Raw genomic sequence first — 21000 nt, 5'->3', positions numbered from 1 at the left:
TGCCAATGATCTACTCCTTCTTAGTTCCTGCACATTAGTACAAATGTGAGAACCACATCCAGTATCCAATACCCATGATGCAGAAGTAGATAGATTGACTTCTATAACATAAATACCTGAAGTGGAAGTCTCACTTCCCTTCTTCTTGCACTCCTCTAGGAATTTTGGGCAGTTCCTCTTCCAATGTCCTGTTAGATCACAATGGAAACACTTTCCTTCCTTGGCCACTGCACCAGTAGGCTTCAAGCCAGAAACACTAGGCTTCTCTCTGCCCTTTCCAAAAGTCTTACTTTTGGGCTTGTATGGCATTTTGGCTTTGCCTCTCCCCTTGTTGGGTAAGACCATCAGAATGGCCTTATCCTTTCCTTTATTAATGTTTTGCTCAGCAGTTCTTAACATGCCAAGCAATTCAGGCAGTGTTTTCTCAATTTCGTTCATGTTGTAGTTCATGACGAATTGATTGAAACTATCAGGCAATGATTGCAAGATAAGATCAACAGCCAACTCTTGGCCGAGTGGGAATCCAAGCCTCTCAAGGTTCTCAACATACCCAATCATCTTGAGTACATGAGCCCCTACAGGACTTCCCTCTGCCAGCCTACATTGATAAAGCTTCTTGGAAACCTCAAACCGTTCATGCCTAGCTTGCCCTTGATAGAGCTTCTTCAAGTGCACGATCATATCGTACGCTTCCATGTTCTCATGTTGCTTCTGAAGCTCAGAGTTCATGGAAGCCAGCATGAGACAGTTAACATCTGTAGCATCGTCTTGCAGCTTCTTAAAAGCTGTTTTCTCACGAGCTGGGGCTTCCTCAGCGGGTGGTTCAGGAAGAGCTTCTTCCAGGACATGTTGTTTTTTCTCTTGCTTGAGGACTATCCTCAAGTTTTGATACCAGTCAAGAAAATTAGTTCCTGACAACTTTTCCTTCTCAAGGATTGATCGCAACGACAAGTTACTTGAAGTGTTCGACATGGTTATCTATAAACAGAAAATATGCGTGTAAGTATCGAAATAAAAATACTTAATTAGGTCTTTAATTAAATATTTTCCACTATTTGACTCATAAAACCAACCCTCATTGAACCAAACTTATACATAGTGGGCCAAGATCCATATTTCTCCTATTCTTAAGTCAGCTTTGGCTGATCACTTAAAAGTAGGTTATTTAGGTAGGAAACTCTTTCCAATTGCATCTCATACAACTTTTGGTTAGCTGGGTGAACAACTCTTATTCAAATTCATCTCATGAATTTGATCCCAACTTATCGCCTCTAGGTCTTACCTAGTTAAGTCCAACCCAATTAACATAACAGTTGGATATTACCTTTATCCCATCGCGCCTTATTAATATTAACAAGATCACCCTGCTTTGACATACCTTCACTTGTTGATATTAATCTTGACGAGTGTTATTTAATTGGAAGGCAAATTGACTTAATATATGTTGAGGGATTTTGTTTAAAAATTGTCGTTTTAAATAAAATTAATTAATTAAGCGTGTACGCAAAATCACACTAAGCAGATTAGCACAGAGTTTCCGTCTAGAAAATTTGAACAAGATCTAAGACTTGAATGCATTTATGTTTTGAATAAGATCTAAGATTTGAATGAGATACTGATTCTCAGGAAAGGGAGGAGAGTCACATGGACATAATTAAAAACCAAGCCTTTCCTTAGCCAAAATCCAACATTTCTCAACCAAATCATAACCATTATAGTTATGATATCTCTTACTCAAAATAAAATGAATCAAATCACAACCATTATAGTTATGATATTTCTTATTCAAATTAAATGATTGGATCACATCCAATCTTTCCTTAAATACATGAACCATCCATGCACCAAGGATGACGGCTAGGGTTTAACTCTTAAACCCTAATTTTGTGCCTCCAAACATGAACTCTTCATGTACTGCGTAACGACAACCTAAACATTTAGCAATTGGTACATCAAAATATAATAATCGCGGTTTAAACAGTTATATCGCATATGATTATCAATCTAACAAAATAGTATAAACACTTTATACATATACATATATAAATTGAATCATACTTAAAACACATATATGAAATAGATCATGTTATCATATAACATCATGCTATAAATCAAACATGTTATAAACACATAATCATGTTATCAAGTAATCATGTTATCACATAACAATATGATTAAAAATTGAATTATGCTTATTTGATCAAGTATACATAATATTGAAATTCAACCAGAAACATATTCGATTATCAAAATAAAGGAATTGGTTCTGTCTGTGATATACATGTTTACGTGATCATCAAAATTCAACCATAATATATATTCACGAAAATCAATTGTCATATACATATATACAAGTTCATATATATAATCAATATATATATATGAATTTCAATTGAAGAAAAACATGAATGAACGTACACGAGATTCATATATAATCAATTGAAAATAGTTTGTGAATCAACGTCAAACTAATCTAGCATGCATCGAACAGATTCAATACAATTAAAGTTACTAAATCATTCACCATTCTCAGATTTAATTAACATATGATAATTATCAAATAATTAATCTTCAAGAAAAAATCATGTCCAATTATTTCTGCAAACAAATTACAAAACCCAAAACATGTTTTGCAAGAATGGCTCTGATACCACTGTAGGGAATCATGCGGTTGATTACCGCAGCGGAATAAAATTCCCTATATGAAAAGATCTTGTAAAATACATGTTTCAAAGTTCATGTTGCAATCAAACACATAAAGGAGTAATAAGGATTAGCTCTTGAAGACAGTTTGTGGCAAACAAAGCACTGGTAAGCCTTGTCTCTACAGAAGTCCACGCGAACTCTCCCACAGTCCCACTAGATCTCCCTTGCGGCTCTTTGTACTAGCAGAGGCAAGAGTGTGTAATTTTCTGATGTAGGGTTTGAGCATCTCATGCTTTATTTATAAGCACCCGCAAGGAGGCTAACCTTAATTCTTATTGAGCCTTATTGGGCTTATCCAATGGGTTGGTCCAATAAGACATAATTCTATTGGGCTAATTCTATGCGTGTGACCCTATAGGTATCTCTTACATATTTAGGTTGTAATATTTAAATATAAATATTAAGCTACTAGTGCATATACCAACAATTTCTTCTTGGGCTCTTGGCAGTGTGTAATACTATAACAACTCAAAAAAGCATTGGTTCATTCTTTAAGAAGAAAGAAGGCAATAGTAGCAATCAACCTCAAACTATTGCTACACCATCTATCCCACCACAAGATGAACGACCTTCAAAATGTAGAAGAATTCAATCAGAAGAAATGAATGTTGTTGATATAGAGCGTGATCCTGGATTGCGACCAATGATGTGGGAGTTCCCTTTTAATCAAAGAGATGAAATATGTCGTGCTTATCTTAAGGTTGGTCCATATCAACCAAGGAATATAGAATTTCCTTTTTCAGGAGAAGGTAATAATCGTCGACGATTTCAAGCTTCTTGGTTCGATGCACATTCATATTGGTTGGAGTACTCACCTAAGAATGATGCTATATATTGTCTACCATGTTATTTATTTGGAGAGAATGAACCGGGACATGCAAATGCATTTATAGTTGATGGATTTTGTAGATGGAAGAAAGTCAATGAAGGAGTACATTGTCCTCTACTAGTACATGTGGGAAAAAATCCTAACTCCTCACATAGAGTTGCTGTAAAATCTTTTGAGGATCTCAAGAACCAATCTCAACATATCCAAAGATTATTTGGAAAACAAGCATCAAAAGAAGTTGAAAATAATCGACTACGGCTTAAGGCTACAATTGATAGTATTCGTTGGTTAACTTCCCAAGCATGTGCTTTTAGAGGAAATGATGAAAGCTTTGACTCAAAAAACAGGGGGAATTTTATTGAGTTGTTAAAGTTTTTAGCAACTTATAATGACAAAGTTGCTTGTGTTGTGCTAGAGAATGCTCCACAAAATGCCACATACACATCTCCTAAAATTCAAAAGGAGATTTTGCAAATCATTGCTAGTAAAGTAAGAAATACTATTAGGAAAGAAATTGGTGATGTCAAATTTTGCATTCTTATTGATGAAGCTCGAGATGAATCAAAGAGGGATCAAATGGCTATCATTTTGAGATTTGTTGATAAAGATGGTTTTGTTCGAGAACGCTTTTTCCATGTTGTGCATGTCAAAGATACCATGTCATCAACTCTTAAAAATGAGGTATGTGCAGTTCTTTCCCGTTATGATCTTCATGTTGAAAATATTAGGGGGCAAGGTTATGATGGTGCTAGTAATATGCGTGGTGAGTGGAATGGCTTACAATCTCTATTTCTCAAAGAATGTCCTTATGCATATTATGTTCATTGCATGGCTCATAGATTGCAATTGGTATTGGTTACGGCATCTAGAGAGGTTAAGCATGTTCATCAATTCTTTGAGAGTTTGACATCTATTATAAATGTTGTTGGTAGTTCTTCTAAGAGGCATGATGAGCTTCAAGATGCACAAGCATTGCACATTCAAAATCAGATTTCTAATAATGAAATTGAGACTAAAAAAGGAGGAAATCAAATTGGTACATTGCAAAGAGCTGGAGATACTCGATGGGGTTCTCATTATCAGTCAATATATAGTCTGTTAAGAATATATGCACCAATATGCTCTGTTCTCAATAATAGTTCTGAAAGAGGAGCAAATTACGCTCAAAGGGGCGATGCAGAGGCAGCTTTCTTAACATTGACTTCATTTGATTTTGTTTTCATATTGCACTTGATGAAGCAAATTATGGAAATAACAAATCTTTTATGCAAAGCTTTACAACAACAATCTCAAGATATTGTAAATGCTATGCATATTGTTTCAACTACAAAATCACTACTTCAAAAGTTAAGAGAGGATGGGTGGGAGCCACTATTTGAGAGTGTCAGTCACATCATTTTGTACTAGCAATGCTATTGATATTCCTGATTTGAATAGTCAATATATTAGAGGTCGGCGTAAGCCTCGTCATAAGAATGACGACACTTCTATGACTATGGAGCACTATTTTAAATATGATATATTTACGGCTTCCATAGACTTTCAATTGCAAGAGTTAAATGCAAGATTTTGTGATAAAACTGTGGAATTACTCATGCTCAGCTCATCTCTAAGTCCTAAAGAGGCATTCAAGTCTTTCAAGGTTGATGATATATGCAGGTTGGTTGAGAAATATTATCCAAAAGATTTTACTGATCAAGAGAAGATTCACTTGAGAATTCAACTACAACATTATGAGCTTGATGTTTTAAAGCATTTTGATTTTCAAGAAATTTCAACACTTTGTGAGTTATGCAGGGTTTTATCATCTTCTGGGAAATCAACAACTTATCACTTGGTTGATAGAGTAATTCGTCTTGTCTTGACTCTCCCAATTTCAACTGCAACAACAGAGCGTGCTTTTTCAGTAATGAAGCTTGTGAAAACTAGGCTTCGCAATAAAATGGAAGATGATTTTCTTGCAGATACTATGGCTGTTTATATTGAAAAGGATATTGCAAAGACATTCACCACTGAAAAAATTATGGAAGAGTTCTACCAAATCAAGAATCGTAGAAGAACATGACTTTGATGATTGAAATGAAATGCATATTTAGTTATTAAGAATCGCATATTTTTTGTAGGCGGTGTTTACCTATTAGTTATCATGTTTAGTTTTATCAAACTTGTAATATTTTATATGAACTAAATATTATATAATTGCTAATAGCATAATTGAAAAAAATTATTTAATCTGTCATATATTTTTTCGCCCCCTGGACCTTATTTTCCTGGTTCCGTCCCTGACAGAAGCTATAGCTAATTTCAAAAAAAAGCTATAGCTGATGAATCACTCGTTTCCATTAATCTCTACACAGTTTTTTTGAACGTAATCTAATCTGTACACAGTTAATTTTATTTAAAGAAAAATTTGAAATAAACACACTCTTATATACAGAAACAGTTCTAGTTTTTTCCCTCTACATTCATAATTAATACTATATGACATATTCTTACTTTCCGAAGAAAAAAAATGATATATCCATAATTAATGCCAGCAAAGATATACTTCTCTTATTGCGGATTATACCGGTGTATCAAATTAAATATCAGTTCACAACTTAAAGTTTCTAGCGGTCTGAGTCTTTCTTGGATTTTTTGAATATGAATGTAGATGGAAGATTTGTTATTTGAGAGAGATAATTTAATTGATTATTATATACTTTATCTTTTTTTTTGGTTACATATGCTTTATCTATATATTAAATAGTCAAATACATAATTAGAAAAGAGAAAAAGGATGATGCACCGAGGGTGTAAAGTTTTTTTACACCGTCAGCCAATCAGATTTTAAGGATGTGCCACGTCAATTAATGAAATTAAATAAAAGGAGAGATTTCCTCTCATCCTTGAAATCTGATTGGTTGATGGTGTAAAAAAACTTTACACCGTCGGTGCATAGAAATTAAACTCTTCCATATTTATTCTTTACAAAGAGTACACAAATTAATTCAAAATTAGTAACTTCTCCATTATATTGTTTCAACATAAACCTTGACACTAGTATGGATAGCCTAAATGGTATTTGATGGATTAAAATTTCTCAAGTCCTGGGTTCAAATCCTACTGGTACCTAGATACCAAAAAAAAACATAAACCTTGACAAATCAATGCTCTCTTGTAGCCGAAATGTACCTGATAATGTTTTCCATGAGCTTAGACAGCTGTTGAACGTAAAGGCGGTGGAGTGCTATGACAGATATCTGGGTCTTCCTACCATCATTGGCAAATCGAAGACTCAGATTTTTAATTTTGTTAAGGAGCGGGTTTGGAAGAAGCTTAAAGGATGGAAGGAGAGGTCTCTTTCACGTGCTGGCAGAGAAGTACTTGTTAAATCAGTGGGTCAAGCTATACTGTCATATGTTATGTCCTATTTTTTTGCTTCCTGATGGTATTTGCACACAGATTGAGGGAATGATCAGCTGCTTCTATTGAGGAGGGGATGTTACGAAACGTTGTATGCATTGTCTTAGTTGGAAGGCTTTGTGTCGAGCCAAGGACCATGACAACATAGGTTTCAGGGATTTTAAAATGTTTAATACTGCTTCGGTAGCCAAAAATTGGTGGCGTATTAAAACCAACCCAGATTCACTTCTTGGGAAGGTGTATAAAGCGGTATATTTTTCGCAAGGCACAATTCATGTGGCTAAAAAAGGGTATTGACCCAGTTATGCTTGGTCTAGCATTCTACGGTTCGGTGTGGCCATTCAAGAGGGAGGTATGTGGAATATAGGTAATGGCAATAGTGTTAAGGTTTGGTGTGACAAATGGATGCCTAGTTTGAATACTTTTGTTTATAGTGTAGACTTAACCCAGAAGTTTGGTATTTCTAATTACTCTGATCTTATGCAGCCTGGCAGGATGGCTTGGAATAGCGAGTTAATTAATTTTATTTGCTCACCGCCCACAGCGTGAGCAATTTTGGCAGTTCCTTTGCCTTTGGTCCATCTTGATGATGTCTTCTATTGGCCTATGTCCGTTGATGGCCATTATACAACTAAGACAGGTTATCAATTCCTGTGTGCGGTTTCTAAGTCGGCTGTTGCTTCCTCATCGCAGGTCCCTTCCTTGCCTAGTGTGGATTGAAGGAAATTATGGAAGGCTGAAGCTCTACCTCGATGTTGTGAAACTGGCTGGAGAGCATGCCTTGGTGTGCTACCCGTGAAAGCTAGCCTTCATGCTCGCGGTTTGGCGGAGGACCCCATATGTCCTCGCTGCTTGGCAGCGCCGAAAACTGCTGACCACGCGGTGCTGTTTTGCCCATAGGTGCATCCAATTTGGTTTGCAAGTTCACTAGGATTTCGTCTTAACCAAGAATGTAAGATGCATGAATTTGTTGCAGACTTTATGCAGGTCGCTGATTAGGATACTTGTGGTGAGTTTCTCACCATTCTGTACGCTATTTGGACAGCTCAGAATGAGCTTTGTTTTCGGTACACGACAGTAACTTTGGACCAGGTGCTGCGCCATGCAGCGTCCCTTAGGCCCCTCCCATCTCTGCAGGCGTCAATGGCTCCTCAATAGACACACAACTCCTCTTGGTTCCGTCCTCCTCAGGGCACGTTCAAGCTTAATTTTGATGCGAGTATGGCAGCGCAAGGAGATGGTGGCTTTGGTTTGGTTGTTCGCAACTTCCGCGGGGAGGTGCTGGCTGCGGTGTGTGCTTTCCATGGACCAACGTTTTCATCCTTGGTGGCGAAGGGCCTCTCTTTGCGGTGGGCTCTTGGTTTGGCAAGTGAGCTTGGTTTTCGCTGAATCGTTTTTGAAACGGATTGTCTCCACCTGTATGAAGCATGGAAGCGTCGGGGTGGTTGTTCCGTTTTGGATACTTTGATTTTGGATTGTCGCAATTTGCTTTCGTATTTTGATGTTTTTCAATTGTCTTTTGTTCGTCGTACTGGTAATTGTGTGGTTGATGCCTTAGCAAAACTCTGTTTTCAGTTAGGTAATGTTGTTTGGGTTGAGGAGCTTCCTCATGAACTTTATGGTTTAGTCCAGTCTGATGTAATGGTCTCGGAGCCAAGCTTTTCTTCTTAATTGAATGAATTGAGTTTCAAAAGAAAAAAAACTTCTCCATTATATTTTTTTAATTAATTTCACCTTTTTTTACTTTGGAAAATTAAACAAATGAACAAAGTTACAAAACCCTAGCGCATCCTTGAAGATTAGAGGGATAGCCTGATCAGGAAGATCCTCAAGAATAGTGAACGCAAATTGAGAAAGACATTCATCTCTACAAAGGCAATCAACATGAGCATTAACTTTTCGATGGATATGTCTGAGGCAAGCCTCCAATCTCAGTCCAACAATTAACAAGCATCCGCAAACTCACCAGCGTGGACATGCTGCTCAAACTGATCATCCCTAAGCGCTATCATACACTCCAAATTGTTAGTTTCACACTACACTTTCCAACACCTATACTCCAAAGGAGCTCAATGCCAAACTTAAGAGCGAACCTCTCCACACACACGATCACCCCCACTTACCTATCTTAAATTGTTCAATAATTAAAATATGCATTATTTTTCTTAGTTTTAATTTTCATAAATCATCAAAATTTGAGGGGTTTTTCCTATATAAATTCCCCCAAACCCTAAACCACAACCATTTCCACTACTCCTCCCCTCAATGGCGACCAAGATCATCTCTCGTCTCCACCCCAAAACCCTAACTCCCTTCTTCTCCCGCTCCCTCTCCACCACCTGTCCCTCTCTCCGCCGCCTCCGCCCCCTCGCCGCCGCCTCCATCCCCACCCGCCACCTCTTCCTCCCCTCCATCCGCTCCCTCTCCACCCGCGCCACCACCTCCTCCCACAACGACCCCAACCCCAACACCTCCAACCGTCCCACCAAAGAAGCCATCGCGCTCGATGGCTGCGACATGGAGCACTGGCTCATCATGATGGAGAAGCCCGAAGGCGAACCCAGCAGAGAAGAAATCATCGATGGCTACATCAAAACACTGGCTCAAGTCCTCGGAAGCGAAGAAGAAGCGAGAATGAAGATCTATTCAGTTTCTACCAAACACTACTTTGCATTTGGGGCACTTGTTTCTGAAGAACTTTCCTTCAAGATCAAAGAATTGCCCAAAGTTACATGGGTGCTTCCTGATTCGTATTTGAATGTTAGGGAGAAAGATTATGGAGGTGAACCATTTATCAATGGACAAGCTGTGCCTTATGATCCTAAGTATCATGAAGAATGGGTTAGGAACAATGCTCAAGCAAATAATAGGAACAACCGCAATGCCAGGCCTCGGAGGGACAATGCAGGTGGTCCAGGAAACAATGGAGGTGGATACCGGCCTAACAACAATGCCAGCGGTTACCCTCCTCGTGACGGTGGTCATGGCCGTGGTGGAAGGCCTCAGAATAACTATGCTGGCAACAGGGGAGGTGTGCCACCAAACCAGAATGCAGGGTGGTCAAACAATGGACCTGCTAGAGACGCGCCGAGCAGGGATAGGGGAGTAGCAGTTGGTGGTGGTAACACATATAATGGTTGAGGTATGATCAGCTGAGATGGTAGTGTGGCCAATGTAGATAATAAAGAATTATGTCAGGGACATCCTAGAGTTTATTGATCTTATGAAATTAGTATTTTTTTAATCTTGTTAGTTACTACTTTCCTAATGAACCTGATGTTAGGTATCTGAAGTTCACAAATATTCTAAGGTTAGAGACCACTTTGGTTGTCAAAATATTTATGCATTTATTGTTCTATTAAATTATTTTGGTACAGTTAATGTTAATAGTTAATACTACAACTATGTTAAAAAAAATTAATCTCTAGATGAAATATTATAATAACTTTATGGTGAACCAACTTTTGGTCCTCCTGATGCTTTTGAGGCCTTAGCAAGTCTATATATAGGTGAAAAGCCATGGCCCTTGGGGAGTTTTACGTTTCTCAGGGTTTGTGGCAATGATGGCAGCCATTGGGGCATTGATCATGGAAGCTTTGGCTATGGGGTACCATTTTGAAATGAGGAAAGCTCAGCCATTGAATTATGAGGATAAAGAGACTCATGATGCACCTCATGGTAGTCTTGTTCATAGTAGTCATGTTCATAGCTCTGCACTTGCCATAGTTTTTCAGGCAACTAACTAATTTGGTTTTTGTTTCATCCCAGATGATAATAATAGAATATGTGCATGTGTGAAATTTTTTTCTACAATAGTACAATTGATTCGAAATTCTGGCAAGAAACTTTAGGAGTGCTGTGCCTGAATTGGTTATGTGAAAAAAAGGAGAAGCTAATTCAAACATGTTATAAAAGCTTCCTACTTAGTTTATCCCCGCCAAAATCGAAAAAGTGAAGTCTGAAAAGCTTGAAATAGATCATGACTTTACTTTCAAGTCTTGTGCTAAAATATTTGGATCAGCTTCAGTGCAAACAGACTGTAGCATACATATTCGTTCACCTGGTATCCAAACATATAGGCGTAGATTTTAGCAATCACTCTTACAGAATGAACCTTAGATAACAGTAGTACAGAAGTTTTTATTGTATCACATAATCTGGATTAAAAAATCCATGGTATAACATGTATAAAATATTAGCATTGTACTTGAAACTTGTAAATATTTTCCAAAACTCTGATTATGAAAACTTATCCCAAAATTCACTATTTCATGAATCCTTAGAAATTTTGTCTGCTGGAGTTTCTGTAGTATACACCTTCCTCTCTTTTGAAATTAATAAGGCCTCCTCCAGTTTTATCACAACCAGCTCCATGGATGGTCTTTGTTGGTTGAGTGCTGTGCATGCAAGAGCAAGCTGAAGTGTAAAATCAAATGCTTCCTCTGAGTATTCTCCTTTAAGTTTAGGATCAGCAAATTCTGTAATGCTACCATTCTTGGTGAGCAGTTTTGCCTAAGAAATTAAAACATTTGCACAACGGGTCAAAGACATTTCGAAAAACAATAATTAAAAATGCATGAAATAGAGTAAGAAGGTTGTGGTTTCTGACCATTTTACTTAGTGGCATTGGTTTTTTCAGTTTCAAATTTATGACCTTCTTTCCAGAGAGGATTTGTAGAAGTACCATGCCAAAGCTGTAAACATCACCAGATGAATTCACATGGCGGTTGCTTTGGTACTCAGGATCCACATATCCAAAAGTTCCCCTCACTTCTGAACTAACATATGTTTCTCCCGCTTCAATAACTTTAGACAGTCCAAAATCTGATAGTTTTGCCTCAAATTTAGGCCCAAGAAGAATATTTGTTGGCTGCACAAGAAATATACACCATTCTATTTAACCAAGTATTGTGTGAACTTTAGAAAGGTAGCATTTGAGTCACAATTGTAATCTTCAGCATGTCATGTTTAAGAGGAAAATTACACTTTAGAATGTGTGAGATGTTCATAAAGATTGACCTTGATATCCCGGTGAACGATGCAGCCTCCGGGATATGCATGTAAAAACCAAAGACCTCGAGCACTATCAATTGCAATTTCTAGTCTTTGTATCCAGGACAACACCTTGTTCTTGCCTGATATATGATTCACTTGTCAAATCTTCAACCAAAGATATAAGAACGAATAAACTTCAAGCTCATGCTACAAAAAGGGATAAACTACAATTACCAAATAGCCACTCTGAAAGACTCCCATTGGGACATAGCTCATAGACAAGAAAGCATTCATCTGCCTCATTACAGAAACCCAACAAAGCAACAAGATTTGGGTGCCTGACATGAGACAGGCTTGTAACTTCTCTGACAAAAGTTTCTATATTTCCATCATCATTGATTATGTGCTTTACTGCAACATCTTGTTTATTTGTCAATATGCCTTTGTAGACCTTACCTAAAATTCAAATCCAGAAAGAAGTGTTTTATAAGTAGATTTAATCAAGCTTGGACAATTTAAAGAAAGTTGATATCTTCAATTGGTTTGGTAAAGAGCGAAGATTTTAACTCTAGAACACTCATCTAGGGCCTGTTGCCTAAACTGTTGAAAACCATAGAAAATCTGAATGTTTATATACATAATGTATAATTGATGATATTTTACAGAGCCATTCATTAATAGGTTAAAGTTTAAACCAAATTTTCTCACCAAGCTTTCAGTAATTTACCTGCAGTTCCCTCTCCAATGATATTCATTTCATTAAGATGGTTAGTGGCAGAGTACACTTCCCTGATAGAAACTCTTGGACAAGCTGTTTTCTTTAACATGTTTCCAAATGTTACTGTGAAAAATAGTACATAAGCATATTAAGCTATTAGCCTTTATCAACAATGCTGTCTAATATGAGTTTGATATAATTTAGGTCTTACTTTCGTTTGTTGGTGGGGCTGATCTGAAGCATCTAATATAATACATGATGCATGCAATGATAACTGTAATGAGAATAACCCCTATAATTGCTCCTGTCAAAGTCCACATACCTAATTCCATATAAAAGCATTGATGGTCGTCATGAAGAGAATAATACAACAGTCTGCATAATTGGATATTATATATTTAAGCACCTGTATCAGCAACACTGTCACTTGCTTTCTTTGGTTTGATTCTCTGCTAGAAAAAAAGAGAAAGTCATATAATTGGGAACACAGTTCTGTTCCAATCCCAATGAAACTAACGTTTTAAGGGGTATTCACCAAATGCAACTATAGACAACATGTGACATGTAGCTTGTTGTGTTCATGAGGAACAATGAAGTGTAAACATTTGTTTGTTAGTGGAACTGGTTGAACGTTCCTTCTTTCCCCATTGTGCAGGTTTGTGTGCAACTGAGAAAGAAAGGGGAGTCTAAGGTGTGGGGCTAGTTTATGCAACTACTACTTGGAATATCTTGTAGATTTTCTCAAGAGTTATTTTCTTTGCTATTAGATATTTGAACATTCATATGTCAAACATTTAAGAGATTTGGGTGTATCGTCCAGATGGAAACACAAACAAATCAACTGACTTCACCCTTTTGCTTCTTGTGCCCAATTAGTCTTATGGCCGGCTAATGCAAGTTACAGTCATTTTACTTCAGAAAATATTATTGTTTCTCACTGTCTTGAGATTAATCAATTTTTTAAATTAAATTGATTTGACACATGCTCTAACTTAAGCAGAGTTCTCATGTTTAGTCCATGCGAATGTACTTACGTTAAATACTTGCTTCTAACCGACTTGAACAAGACTGTTTCGGTGGTGGAGAATATTTGTGATTTAAATAAAAAAAATTGATTGGACACCTAATCAATTTACTGCTTTTTAACACATACCTCCAAAAATGTCCTATGCCAAGCAAATTAATGGTCTTGCTGACCCTATATGCTCTTTTTAGCTTTTAGTGCTTGCAGAAATTGAAATGTCCTCTGCCAAACTTCTTTGTACCCATCGCTGATTAGCCAACTTTGCCATTGGCTGCTCCTTCAATTCTCTAGCTAGTACCAATTCTTAATTTCTCTAGTTCTGTTTCAGCCTTTCAGGCACTTCAAATAACCAGTTTCCACAACTTTTTCTCCTTTCACTGACCCTGTCTATGTCAAATTCTTGAGCACAATGATCAAGCTTTTAACAAGCAGCAAATTCATATCTATCATCATTCTTCTTCAACAAAACTTGGTATTTTCTAAATGCACTTGTGATAACCAAGTTCAAGATTCAGATAACAATGACTCTGAGGCACTGAAGTTCAAGTTGATTGCTGTGGCATCAGTTTTAGCTGCTAGCCTCATTGGTGTGTGCTTGCCAATCTTTGCTAAAAGCATTAGCAACCCTGAAAGTCACTTGTACTTCCTAATTAAAGCATTTTCTGCTGGTGTGATCCTCGCGACCGGGTTCATCCACATTCTTCCTGATGCTTTTGAGGCCTTAACAAATCCATGTATAGGTGAAAAGCCATGGGGAGTGTTTCCTTTTTCAGGGTTTGTGGCAATGATGGCAGCAATCGGGACATTGATCCTGGAAGCTTTCGCTATGGGGTACCATAAAAGGTCTGAAATGAGAAATGCTCTGCCATTGAATAAGGATGAAGAGACTCATGATGCAGTTCATGGTAGTCATGTTCATAGCTCTGAACTTGCCTCTGAGAAATTAGAATCACCAGATCTTCTTCGGTATGACATAGTTTCTCAGGTAACTAATTTGGTTTTTGTTACATCCCAGATGATGATAGAATAAGTGCATGTTTGAAAATCTTTCTACAGTTAATTCTGAAACTAAAATCAATTCTGGCTATTGTGAGTAGCCTCTCGGTGCTATAATTGATTATGTGAAAAAAGAAGTTAATCCAAACATGCTATAAAATCATCCTACTTATATTAAAAGTTAATCCCAGCCAAAAACAAAAATAAAGTTAAGTCTAAGAAGCTTGAAATAGAGATAAGGTGTGAAGAATTTGTCCTGAAATATTACAGAAAAAGAGTTTATTTTTTCAATTAAATGTAATGAAAATATACAGATTCTGGAGCTGGGTATGGTGCTTCACTCAATCATTTTAGGGATATCTCTTGGGGTGTCCAGAAGTCCTAACACAATCAAGCCTTTGGTGGCTGTACTAAGTTTCCATCAATGCTTTGAAGGCTTGGGACTTGGTGGGTGCATTTCCCAGGTACTTTTTTATGTATCAGTTTTCACTCTTTATTATACTTAAGAAAGTCACTTTTGCTAATACTTTTATTCTCTTTTATCAGGCAAAACTTAAACATTATAAGGTTGCAATTATGGTGCTATTGTTTTGCCTTATTTTCCCAATTGGAATTGGTATTGGTATTGGCATATCAAACACTTACAATGAGAACAGTTCAAAGGCGCTTATAGTTGAAGGGGTTCTGCTATCAGCATCTGCAGGAATCCTGATTTACATGGCACTTGTTGATCTTCTTGCCACTGACTTCATGGGCACAAGAATGTTAAGCAGTTTTAGGCTCCAATTGGGGGCAAGTTTAGCCCTTCTTATGGGATTGATTTGCATGTCAATCTTGGCATTGTGGGAATAAGCACAACCATGTATAGGTGTAACTTTTTTCTTGTCCTTGAAAAGTATATTAGGGAAATAATATTGACTCCTTGCACTCTAATATATATCATGCAGTTTTTGAGCTTGGAGCCTACAACTTAGCTCAAGCAATAATTTTCATCTTAACACACAGGGAATTTACTACTACTATTTTACAACTTGTATTCATTGCAATTCATGAAGGGTTAGAATTATAGGTCACAATCATTGATGCACCACGACACGTGTAGCTCAATTGTGAGATTCAGATTCCCTATTTAAAATATTTAGTTTATCACTGACATATAAAATAAATCCAAAAGATAGTGGATGGTTTGTACTGTTGTTGGGTCTTCTTGTTTTAGATTTTAGTAAAAAATGATTGGGAAGGAATTGATATTGTAGGGTCTTCTTGTTTTAGATTTTAGGGAGGAATTATTATCACAAAAATTGAAATTAAGAAATTTTTATATTTCGAAAAAATGAGTTTTTTTAAAGCAAAACTTTATTAATGATCAAAAGAAAATAATCAAAATATGTACAAAGCAAACACAACCCTCCAAACCACAAACACACCTACCCACCCCTCAAATAAAAAATGAGTTAATTTATAAGAGGATTTAATTAAATTTAACTCATAGTTTAAAAATTATTGCACATAAATCCAATATATTGTTAGGGTTTACATTTTCATCTATCCTCACACAAAATGATATTTTTAATTAGTTATTTTGTTTGATAAAATTATAGTTATAATAAGTTCTTATTTGAAAAATTATAATAATCATGTTTGAGCCGGTTACATCCATCTCCTTGTTAAGTTATGAGGCTAGTTTTTAAAACATCATTTTTATGATCCATGCACAAGACTCGAACGGGTGATATAGTTTAAGGAAAAACAAATATATATCGTAATTCGTAACACACATTAGTTACATTTTATTTTTGAGTATAATACATGTACATATATTTTATGGTTGACAATCGTGTTCGAGTCAGGAAATCCATTGTGGTGGTGAATCTCGAAATTGAATTCTTCCAACCTCTATTGTATTCAAACTGATATTATACATAGACACCTCAAACACACCTTATTTTTCTCCACATCCGTCTTTTTTTTTTATCACATCACATCATATATCATTTTCATTTTTTTTCCCGCAATTTCACTACTCTTCCTTTCTCATGTAGGATCGAGATCCCCTACCCCGATTATTGTCTCATTTTCTATCTCAACCAACGAAACAATATCATGTCAATTAATAACTACATTAATATAACATTTATAACCTCACAATGTAGTTAACATGAAACTCAAAGCATAAACCGATTTTTTTATGGGCAAAACACCTTGTTTCTCTTTAGAGAGAAGCTCTCTTCTACGCATCGTTTTGCGTTTTCAAAATTAGGTTTCCTGGCCGTGGCCTAAGTTACCTGTCGCGAGACGCATTACAACAACCGTTCTCTCGATCCGCTTCTGTGGCCGCCTCCTCTAGTTCCCACCGTCGGCCACCACGTATCCCATTCAACCACCGTTCCACCATGCTTGGGCGGTGGCCCAGGCCCTGTAAAAAAAATCTTTGGGCCTTAAGTTAGTTATTGGGCCTGGGCAAAAATGAGAAACATAGGTTAGTTGAGGGACTAAAATGAAAAAACCTTCACACAATCAGTCTCTTTCTCTCTCGCGTCTCCCTACCCTAATAAGTCCCACCCACCACCACCAGTCCACCACGAATCACGATCTTCTTCCCTGCCGGTGCCGGTGTCGCTCCTCCCTCCGCCGCTCCACGCCGCCGCGCCTCCCTCCTCACTTGTCGTCTCAGCCTCTTTCAGAAATCTGAATTTGAGTGGGTTAGTATCTACTTGTTTAATTTTTCTTTGCTGGTAGTGGTTGATGCCTAGAATTCAGTGGGTGGCTATGGGGAATTCACTGTATGTATGTAGATGGATTACAGCATATTTTTGTTGTTGCTGTAGAGGGATTGGAGACAAAGATGAGAGTGATTCAGAAGTTTTTCATTGCATCAATGTTCATGTGGGCAGTCCCTATTGCAATATTACATGCTTTTAACCATAATCTGCTTCCTGGTAAGATTCTACAGCACTAAGCTCTTTTATATTTTTTTCTTTATTATTTTATTTATGAAGGTAATTTGCTACTTAAAATGGACCTAAAACTGATAAACTTTGTGATGATTAACATGTAGTTAGACCTATCACATAATCCTTACCTGTGGTCTCAAGAAGTAGTTTGTAATTTGTGGTAGTTAATTTTGCACATTGGAGCTCATTTTTTTTATTTTTTAGCATCATGTGATGTGCTTGTTGGAAATGGTTTAGGCATGTGTAAATGGTGATGCTCTCAGTTTTTGTGTGTATTCTCTTTCTAACATATAGACTGAAGATCATACAAGCAATAACCTATCCACTTTCATGCATCCTCACATGTGGTATTGAGGCAACCAAATATGCCCACTTACACCCCCATTATAACCAGAAAGTGTTATTAACATTGTCATGAGCCTATATATATATATATATATTGTAGTTCTGACTTCTGAGTTCTGAGGCAATGTCTGTTGACTTGTATATGCCAGAATTGCCTAACCTTAAATTTGAGGTGCTGAAATATTCATGGTAATTGTTGCACTATTGAAAATAGTAGTGTATCTATTTTTTTTATTACTGACTTAGGGTGAGTTCGGGTAAACAGTTTAATTAAGCGCTTGTGTCAGTAAACGCTTATTGCATAAGTGCTTATTCATAAACTAATTTGAGAAATTTATTGAAATAAGTTGAACATAAGTTATGAATAAGTATAAGTTGGTATTCATAAGCTAATATGAATAATGAACAGCTTATGAAATAAGCTCAAAGTAGTTTGTACTAGGCTGAATAAGCGCTTATGCTTTAAGATAAGCTCAAATAAGCTCTTCCAAACAGGGCTTTAAGCCAGTACTTCAAAATGCTTCCCGAATAAGCTTAATTCTTTAGGAAAATTATATATTCTTTTAATTTTTATCTATCTGGATTGGCATCTAAATGCTCCCATACTAAGGCTCTTCAACGTGCCAACGATCTATCTTATTTTTGTAGTGCTTCATCCTCTCTGCTCCGTGATAATAGTTCTCATTAATTTTTATCTATTTCATTTAATGCTTCTCAACTTGGAGTAAGGCCTAATAGAATAATGTAATGACAGTTGTAAACTTTACCTTACTGTATTTCCTTGTCTGTAACAGGAACATCCAATCTGTCTCCTTACTCTGTGACACTAGTGAGCGGATTTCTTGCTGTCATATCTGTTAATGTAGTCATAGCATTTTACATTTATTTGGCAATGAGAGAACCTGCAGACAAACACGAGCCTGATCCAAGGTTTCTCGCCGAGGCCAAAGCTAGTATAAACCAGACTTCAGGAGAGGCTCAGCAATCTTCCCAGCCTTCCAAGAAAGAACAGTAGGATGGTGTTCTTAGACCCTTGTTGTACACACTAGCTGTTCATCTTGGGAAGGAGAGGGGAGAACGGGGATGAAGGGAGAAGGTCCAGAATTCTGTGCCGAGCATGCTTCGTATGAAATTTGCATATGATTCATCTCGTGCACAATTTATGTTTCCAATATGTTAGTTTTGTAGCATTATATATATTCAGTTCAGAGTATTCTTTTACAAGTTTTTCTTCCCATTTTACCATTTTGGTTTCAATGTATTGAAGAAGATTATGAATGTTGTCAGGTGGGTAGACAGAAGAACAGCGAGTACAAGTGCTAGAAGGTATAAAAATGATAAACGTTTTGTAGTACCAAACAGGGTTGCATGAATTGTAGGCTTGTAATGAAACTACTTCGCATTTGATGATTAATCTTTTACCCTATGAATTGTTATTTCTCTTTGCCTCTTTTTCACTATTCACTGCTGCTTAAAAATTCTCAAAAATATCTTGCCATTTTATTCTAAAAAACGTAGGACAGTGTCACTTCAGCAGAACTAGCTCTAGGACAATTAACTTTGGGTCCATCAGACAAACAATTCATTATTCTACTGATAAATCAATGAGGCGCTTTGTGCTTGATATGCTAACAGGGGACCACGGAAATAAATTAAAATATAGCCAAATGGAGCACAATAATGTAACAACAATGATGATACTAGAAGACTTCATTGTTTGATTTTCAAACATCTTAACTACAAATTCTATAGCATCAGGGAAAAGTGAGCAGACAATAACATCATTGATTTTCAGCTGTACCTGTTTGGTGCACTCTTGATTCCACTTCTCCTTGACCAGACCTGGGGGTTCCAAATATTGGATTGTCCATCATTTCTATTGCAACATTTCTTGATGAACCACTTTCCACAACTTGAACTTGGTTTCCACTATGAGAAGACCCAGCACTGGATCTACAAATTGGACAGATGGGTGTCTTGAGAAGCCAAGTATCCACACACTGGGCATGAAAACTGTGCTTGCAAACAGGCAACAATCTGCACTTATCTCCTGTAGTGAGATTCTCCAAGCAAACTGCACAATCCACAGGGCTACATGTGCTGTTGTCTTTGGCAACATAATCATAGCAAGGAAGCTTCTCCAAGTCCTTTTTGGACATGCTTCTTCCCCCATTTGCACCCCTCTCAGTCATTGATCCTCCTGAGCCTCCTCCTGTTCTTGAGAACCACTCAGACAAACACACATGAATCAGGACCAGGAACACTAGTCCCACAAATATCAGTACCAAAGATATAATAACTGCCATTGTCAACACCAGTGCTGAAAAGCTCAGAAAGTTTCTAAACATGAGTCATGACTATCTTATGTATTTTCCTGCTAAACAACATTGCAAAAAATCTTGTAACCCCCATATGTGAAGCTTTATCACATTTCAGTTCATAATTCCTATAATACCAAAAAATTGCCAAAGAGAGAGAAATTGTAAGCTAGAGTTATAGAATGAGAAAGAGTGATTACAACATCATCAATCAACTTGATTTGTAATTTTATATATTTGGTGATTTATGTATTAGGTAACTGAGGAATGTTGATGGAGCGGGTGGGAAAGTGACCAGTTTTACAAGTGGAACCAAAAAATCACGGTTAGCTTGCAATTTGAACCTTTTCCTCTTTATCTGCTTTCCCTTTTCACTTTACTTTCCCTTTTGTCTTTTTTTCCGTTTGGTTTTGGCAGCATGTATCCCTTTTCCCCAGTAGCGTGAAGTGCAAGACAATGCCTTAAAATAAAGAACTACTATATAGTAGTATTAAATTAATAGTAACTCTTGTTCTTAGTTTATGTACCCATTTCCAAGGTTCAACATTTATTTATTTTTTCAGTTGTAGCTGGTAAGTTTAATTTCAACCAGGATCACGAGTTTGATTATTATTCCTTTTTAAAATTTAAAATTTTATTTTATCTACTTGGAGTCTTAAAATGAGTTTGAAACCCCCCTATTGCTTAAGCTTGGTTTGGTTTCGGATCCG

At 36.9% G+C, this 21000-nt stretch overlaps 6 protein-coding genes across 6 annotated transcripts; 4 read left to right on the top strand and 2 right to left on the bottom strand.

Moving 5' to 3' along the window:
• Positions 1-3307: 3307 nt before the first annotated feature.
• Positions 3308-4942, top strand: LOC130736975 (uncharacterized). Its single transcript, XM_057588747.1, has one exon. It carries the CDS (start codon positions 3308-3310, stop codon positions 4940-4942), a length of 1635 nt encoding a protein of 544 aa, XP_057444730.1.
• Positions 4943-9068: 4126 nt separating this feature from the next.
• Positions 9069-10327, top strand: LOC130739247 (multiple organellar RNA editing factor 8, chloroplastic/mitochondrial-like). Its single transcript, XM_057591500.1, has one exon. The coding sequence runs from the start codon at positions 9206-9208 to the stop codon at positions 10079-10081; it is 876 nt and encodes a 291-aa protein (XP_057447483.1). The 5' UTR covers positions 9069-9205; the 3' UTR covers positions 10082-10327.
• A 601-nt stretch (positions 10328-10928) lies between these two features.
• LOC130739244 (probable receptor-like protein kinase At5g18500) lies at positions 10929-13271 on the bottom strand. Its single transcript, XM_057591497.1, has 8 exons — positions 13189-13271; positions 13060-13102; positions 12865-12975; positions 12663-12776; positions 12170-12391; positions 11960-12075; positions 11550-11810; positions 10929-11452 (listed from the first exon to the last, which is right to left on the bottom strand). Exons 3-8 carry the CDS (start codon positions 12971-12973, stop codon positions 11210-11212), a joined length of 1065 nt encoding a protein of 354 aa, XP_057447480.1. The 5' UTR covers positions 12974-12975; positions 13060-13102; positions 13189-13271; the 3' UTR covers positions 10929-11209.
• A 474-nt stretch (positions 13272-13745) lies between these two features.
• LOC130739245 (zinc transporter 1-like) lies at positions 13746-15642 on the top strand. Its single transcript, XM_057591498.1, has 3 exons — positions 13746-14662; positions 14988-15137; positions 15220-15642. The coding sequence occupies exons 1-3, from the start codon at positions 14087-14089 to the stop codon at positions 15523-15525; spliced, it is 1032 nt and encodes a 343-aa protein (XP_057447481.1). The 5' UTR covers positions 13746-14086; the 3' UTR covers positions 15526-15642.
• A 1543-nt stretch (positions 15643-17185) lies between these two features.
• LOC130739243 (uncharacterized) lies at positions 17186-19408 on the top strand. Its single transcript, XM_057591496.1, has 3 exons — positions 17186-17375; positions 17502-17612; positions 18767-19408. Exons 2-3 carry the CDS (start codon positions 17519-17521, stop codon positions 18985-18987), a joined length of 315 nt encoding a protein of 104 aa, XP_057447479.1. The 5' UTR covers positions 17186-17375; positions 17502-17518; the 3' UTR covers positions 18988-19408.
• A 201-nt stretch (positions 19409-19609) lies between these two features.
• LOC130739241 (RING-H2 finger protein ATL74-like) lies at positions 19610-20617 on the bottom strand. Its single transcript, XM_057591495.1, has one exon. It carries the CDS (start codon positions 20318-20320, stop codon positions 19754-19756), a length of 567 nt encoding a protein of 188 aa, XP_057447478.1. The 5' UTR covers positions 20321-20617; the 3' UTR covers positions 19610-19753.
• Positions 20618-21000: the final 383 nt, after the last annotated feature.

Source organism: Lotus japonicus, chromosome 2, assembly GCF_012489685.1.
Source record: "Lotus japonicus ecotype B-129 chromosome 2, LjGifu_v1.2".
NCBI lineage: Eukaryota > Viridiplantae > Streptophyta > Magnoliopsida > Fabales > Fabaceae > Lotus > Lotus japonicus.
The sequence above is the reverse complement of the archived record's forward strand: the minus strand, read 5'-3'. Positions and strand labels throughout refer to the sequence as shown.

Bases quoted from the DNA above. Each gene is read 5' to 3' on its own strand.
- LOC130739245 (XM_057591498.1), top strand. From the start codon at position 14,087: ATGATCAAGCTTTTAACAAGCAGCAAATTCATATCTATCATCATTCTT. The intron at 14,663-14,987 runs GTAACTAATTTG...GAAAATATACAG, and splicing joins GGTATGACATAGTTTCTCAG to ATTCTGGAGCTGGGTATGGT. The intron at 15,138-15,219 runs GTACTTTTTTAT...CTCTTTTATCAG, and splicing joins TTGGTGGGTGCATTTCCCAG to GCAAAACTTAAACATTATAA.
- LOC130736975 (XM_057588747.1), top strand. From the start codon at position 3,308: ATGAATGTTGTTGATATAGAGCGTGATCCTGGATTGCGACCAATGATG.
- LOC130739244 (XM_057591497.1), bottom strand. From the start codon at position 12,973: ATGTGGACTTTGACAGGAGCAATTATAGGGGTTATTCTCATTACAGTT. The intron at 12,777-12,864 runs GTAAGACCTAAA...TATTTTTCACAG, and splicing joins AGCCCCACCAACAAACGAAA to TAACATTTGGAAACATGTTA. The intron at 12,392-12,662 runs GTAAATTACTGA...TTTGAATTTTAG, and splicing joins CATTGGAGAGGGAACTGCAG to GTAAGGTCTACAAAGGCATA.
- LOC130739243 (XM_057591496.1), top strand. From the start codon at position 17,519: ATGAGAGTGATTCAGAAGTTTTTCATTGCATCAATGTTCATGTGGGCA. The intron at 17,613-18,766 runs GTAAGATTCTAC...TGTCTGTAACAG, and splicing joins TAACCATAATCTGCTTCCTG to GAACATCCAATCTGTCTCCT.
- LOC130739247 (XM_057591500.1), top strand. From the start codon at position 9,206: ATGGCGACCAAGATCATCTCTCGTCTCCACCCCAAAACCCTAACTCCC.
- LOC130739241 (XM_057591495.1), bottom strand. From the start codon at position 20,320: ATGTTTAGAAACTTTCTGAGCTTTTCAGCACTGGTGTTGACAATGGCA.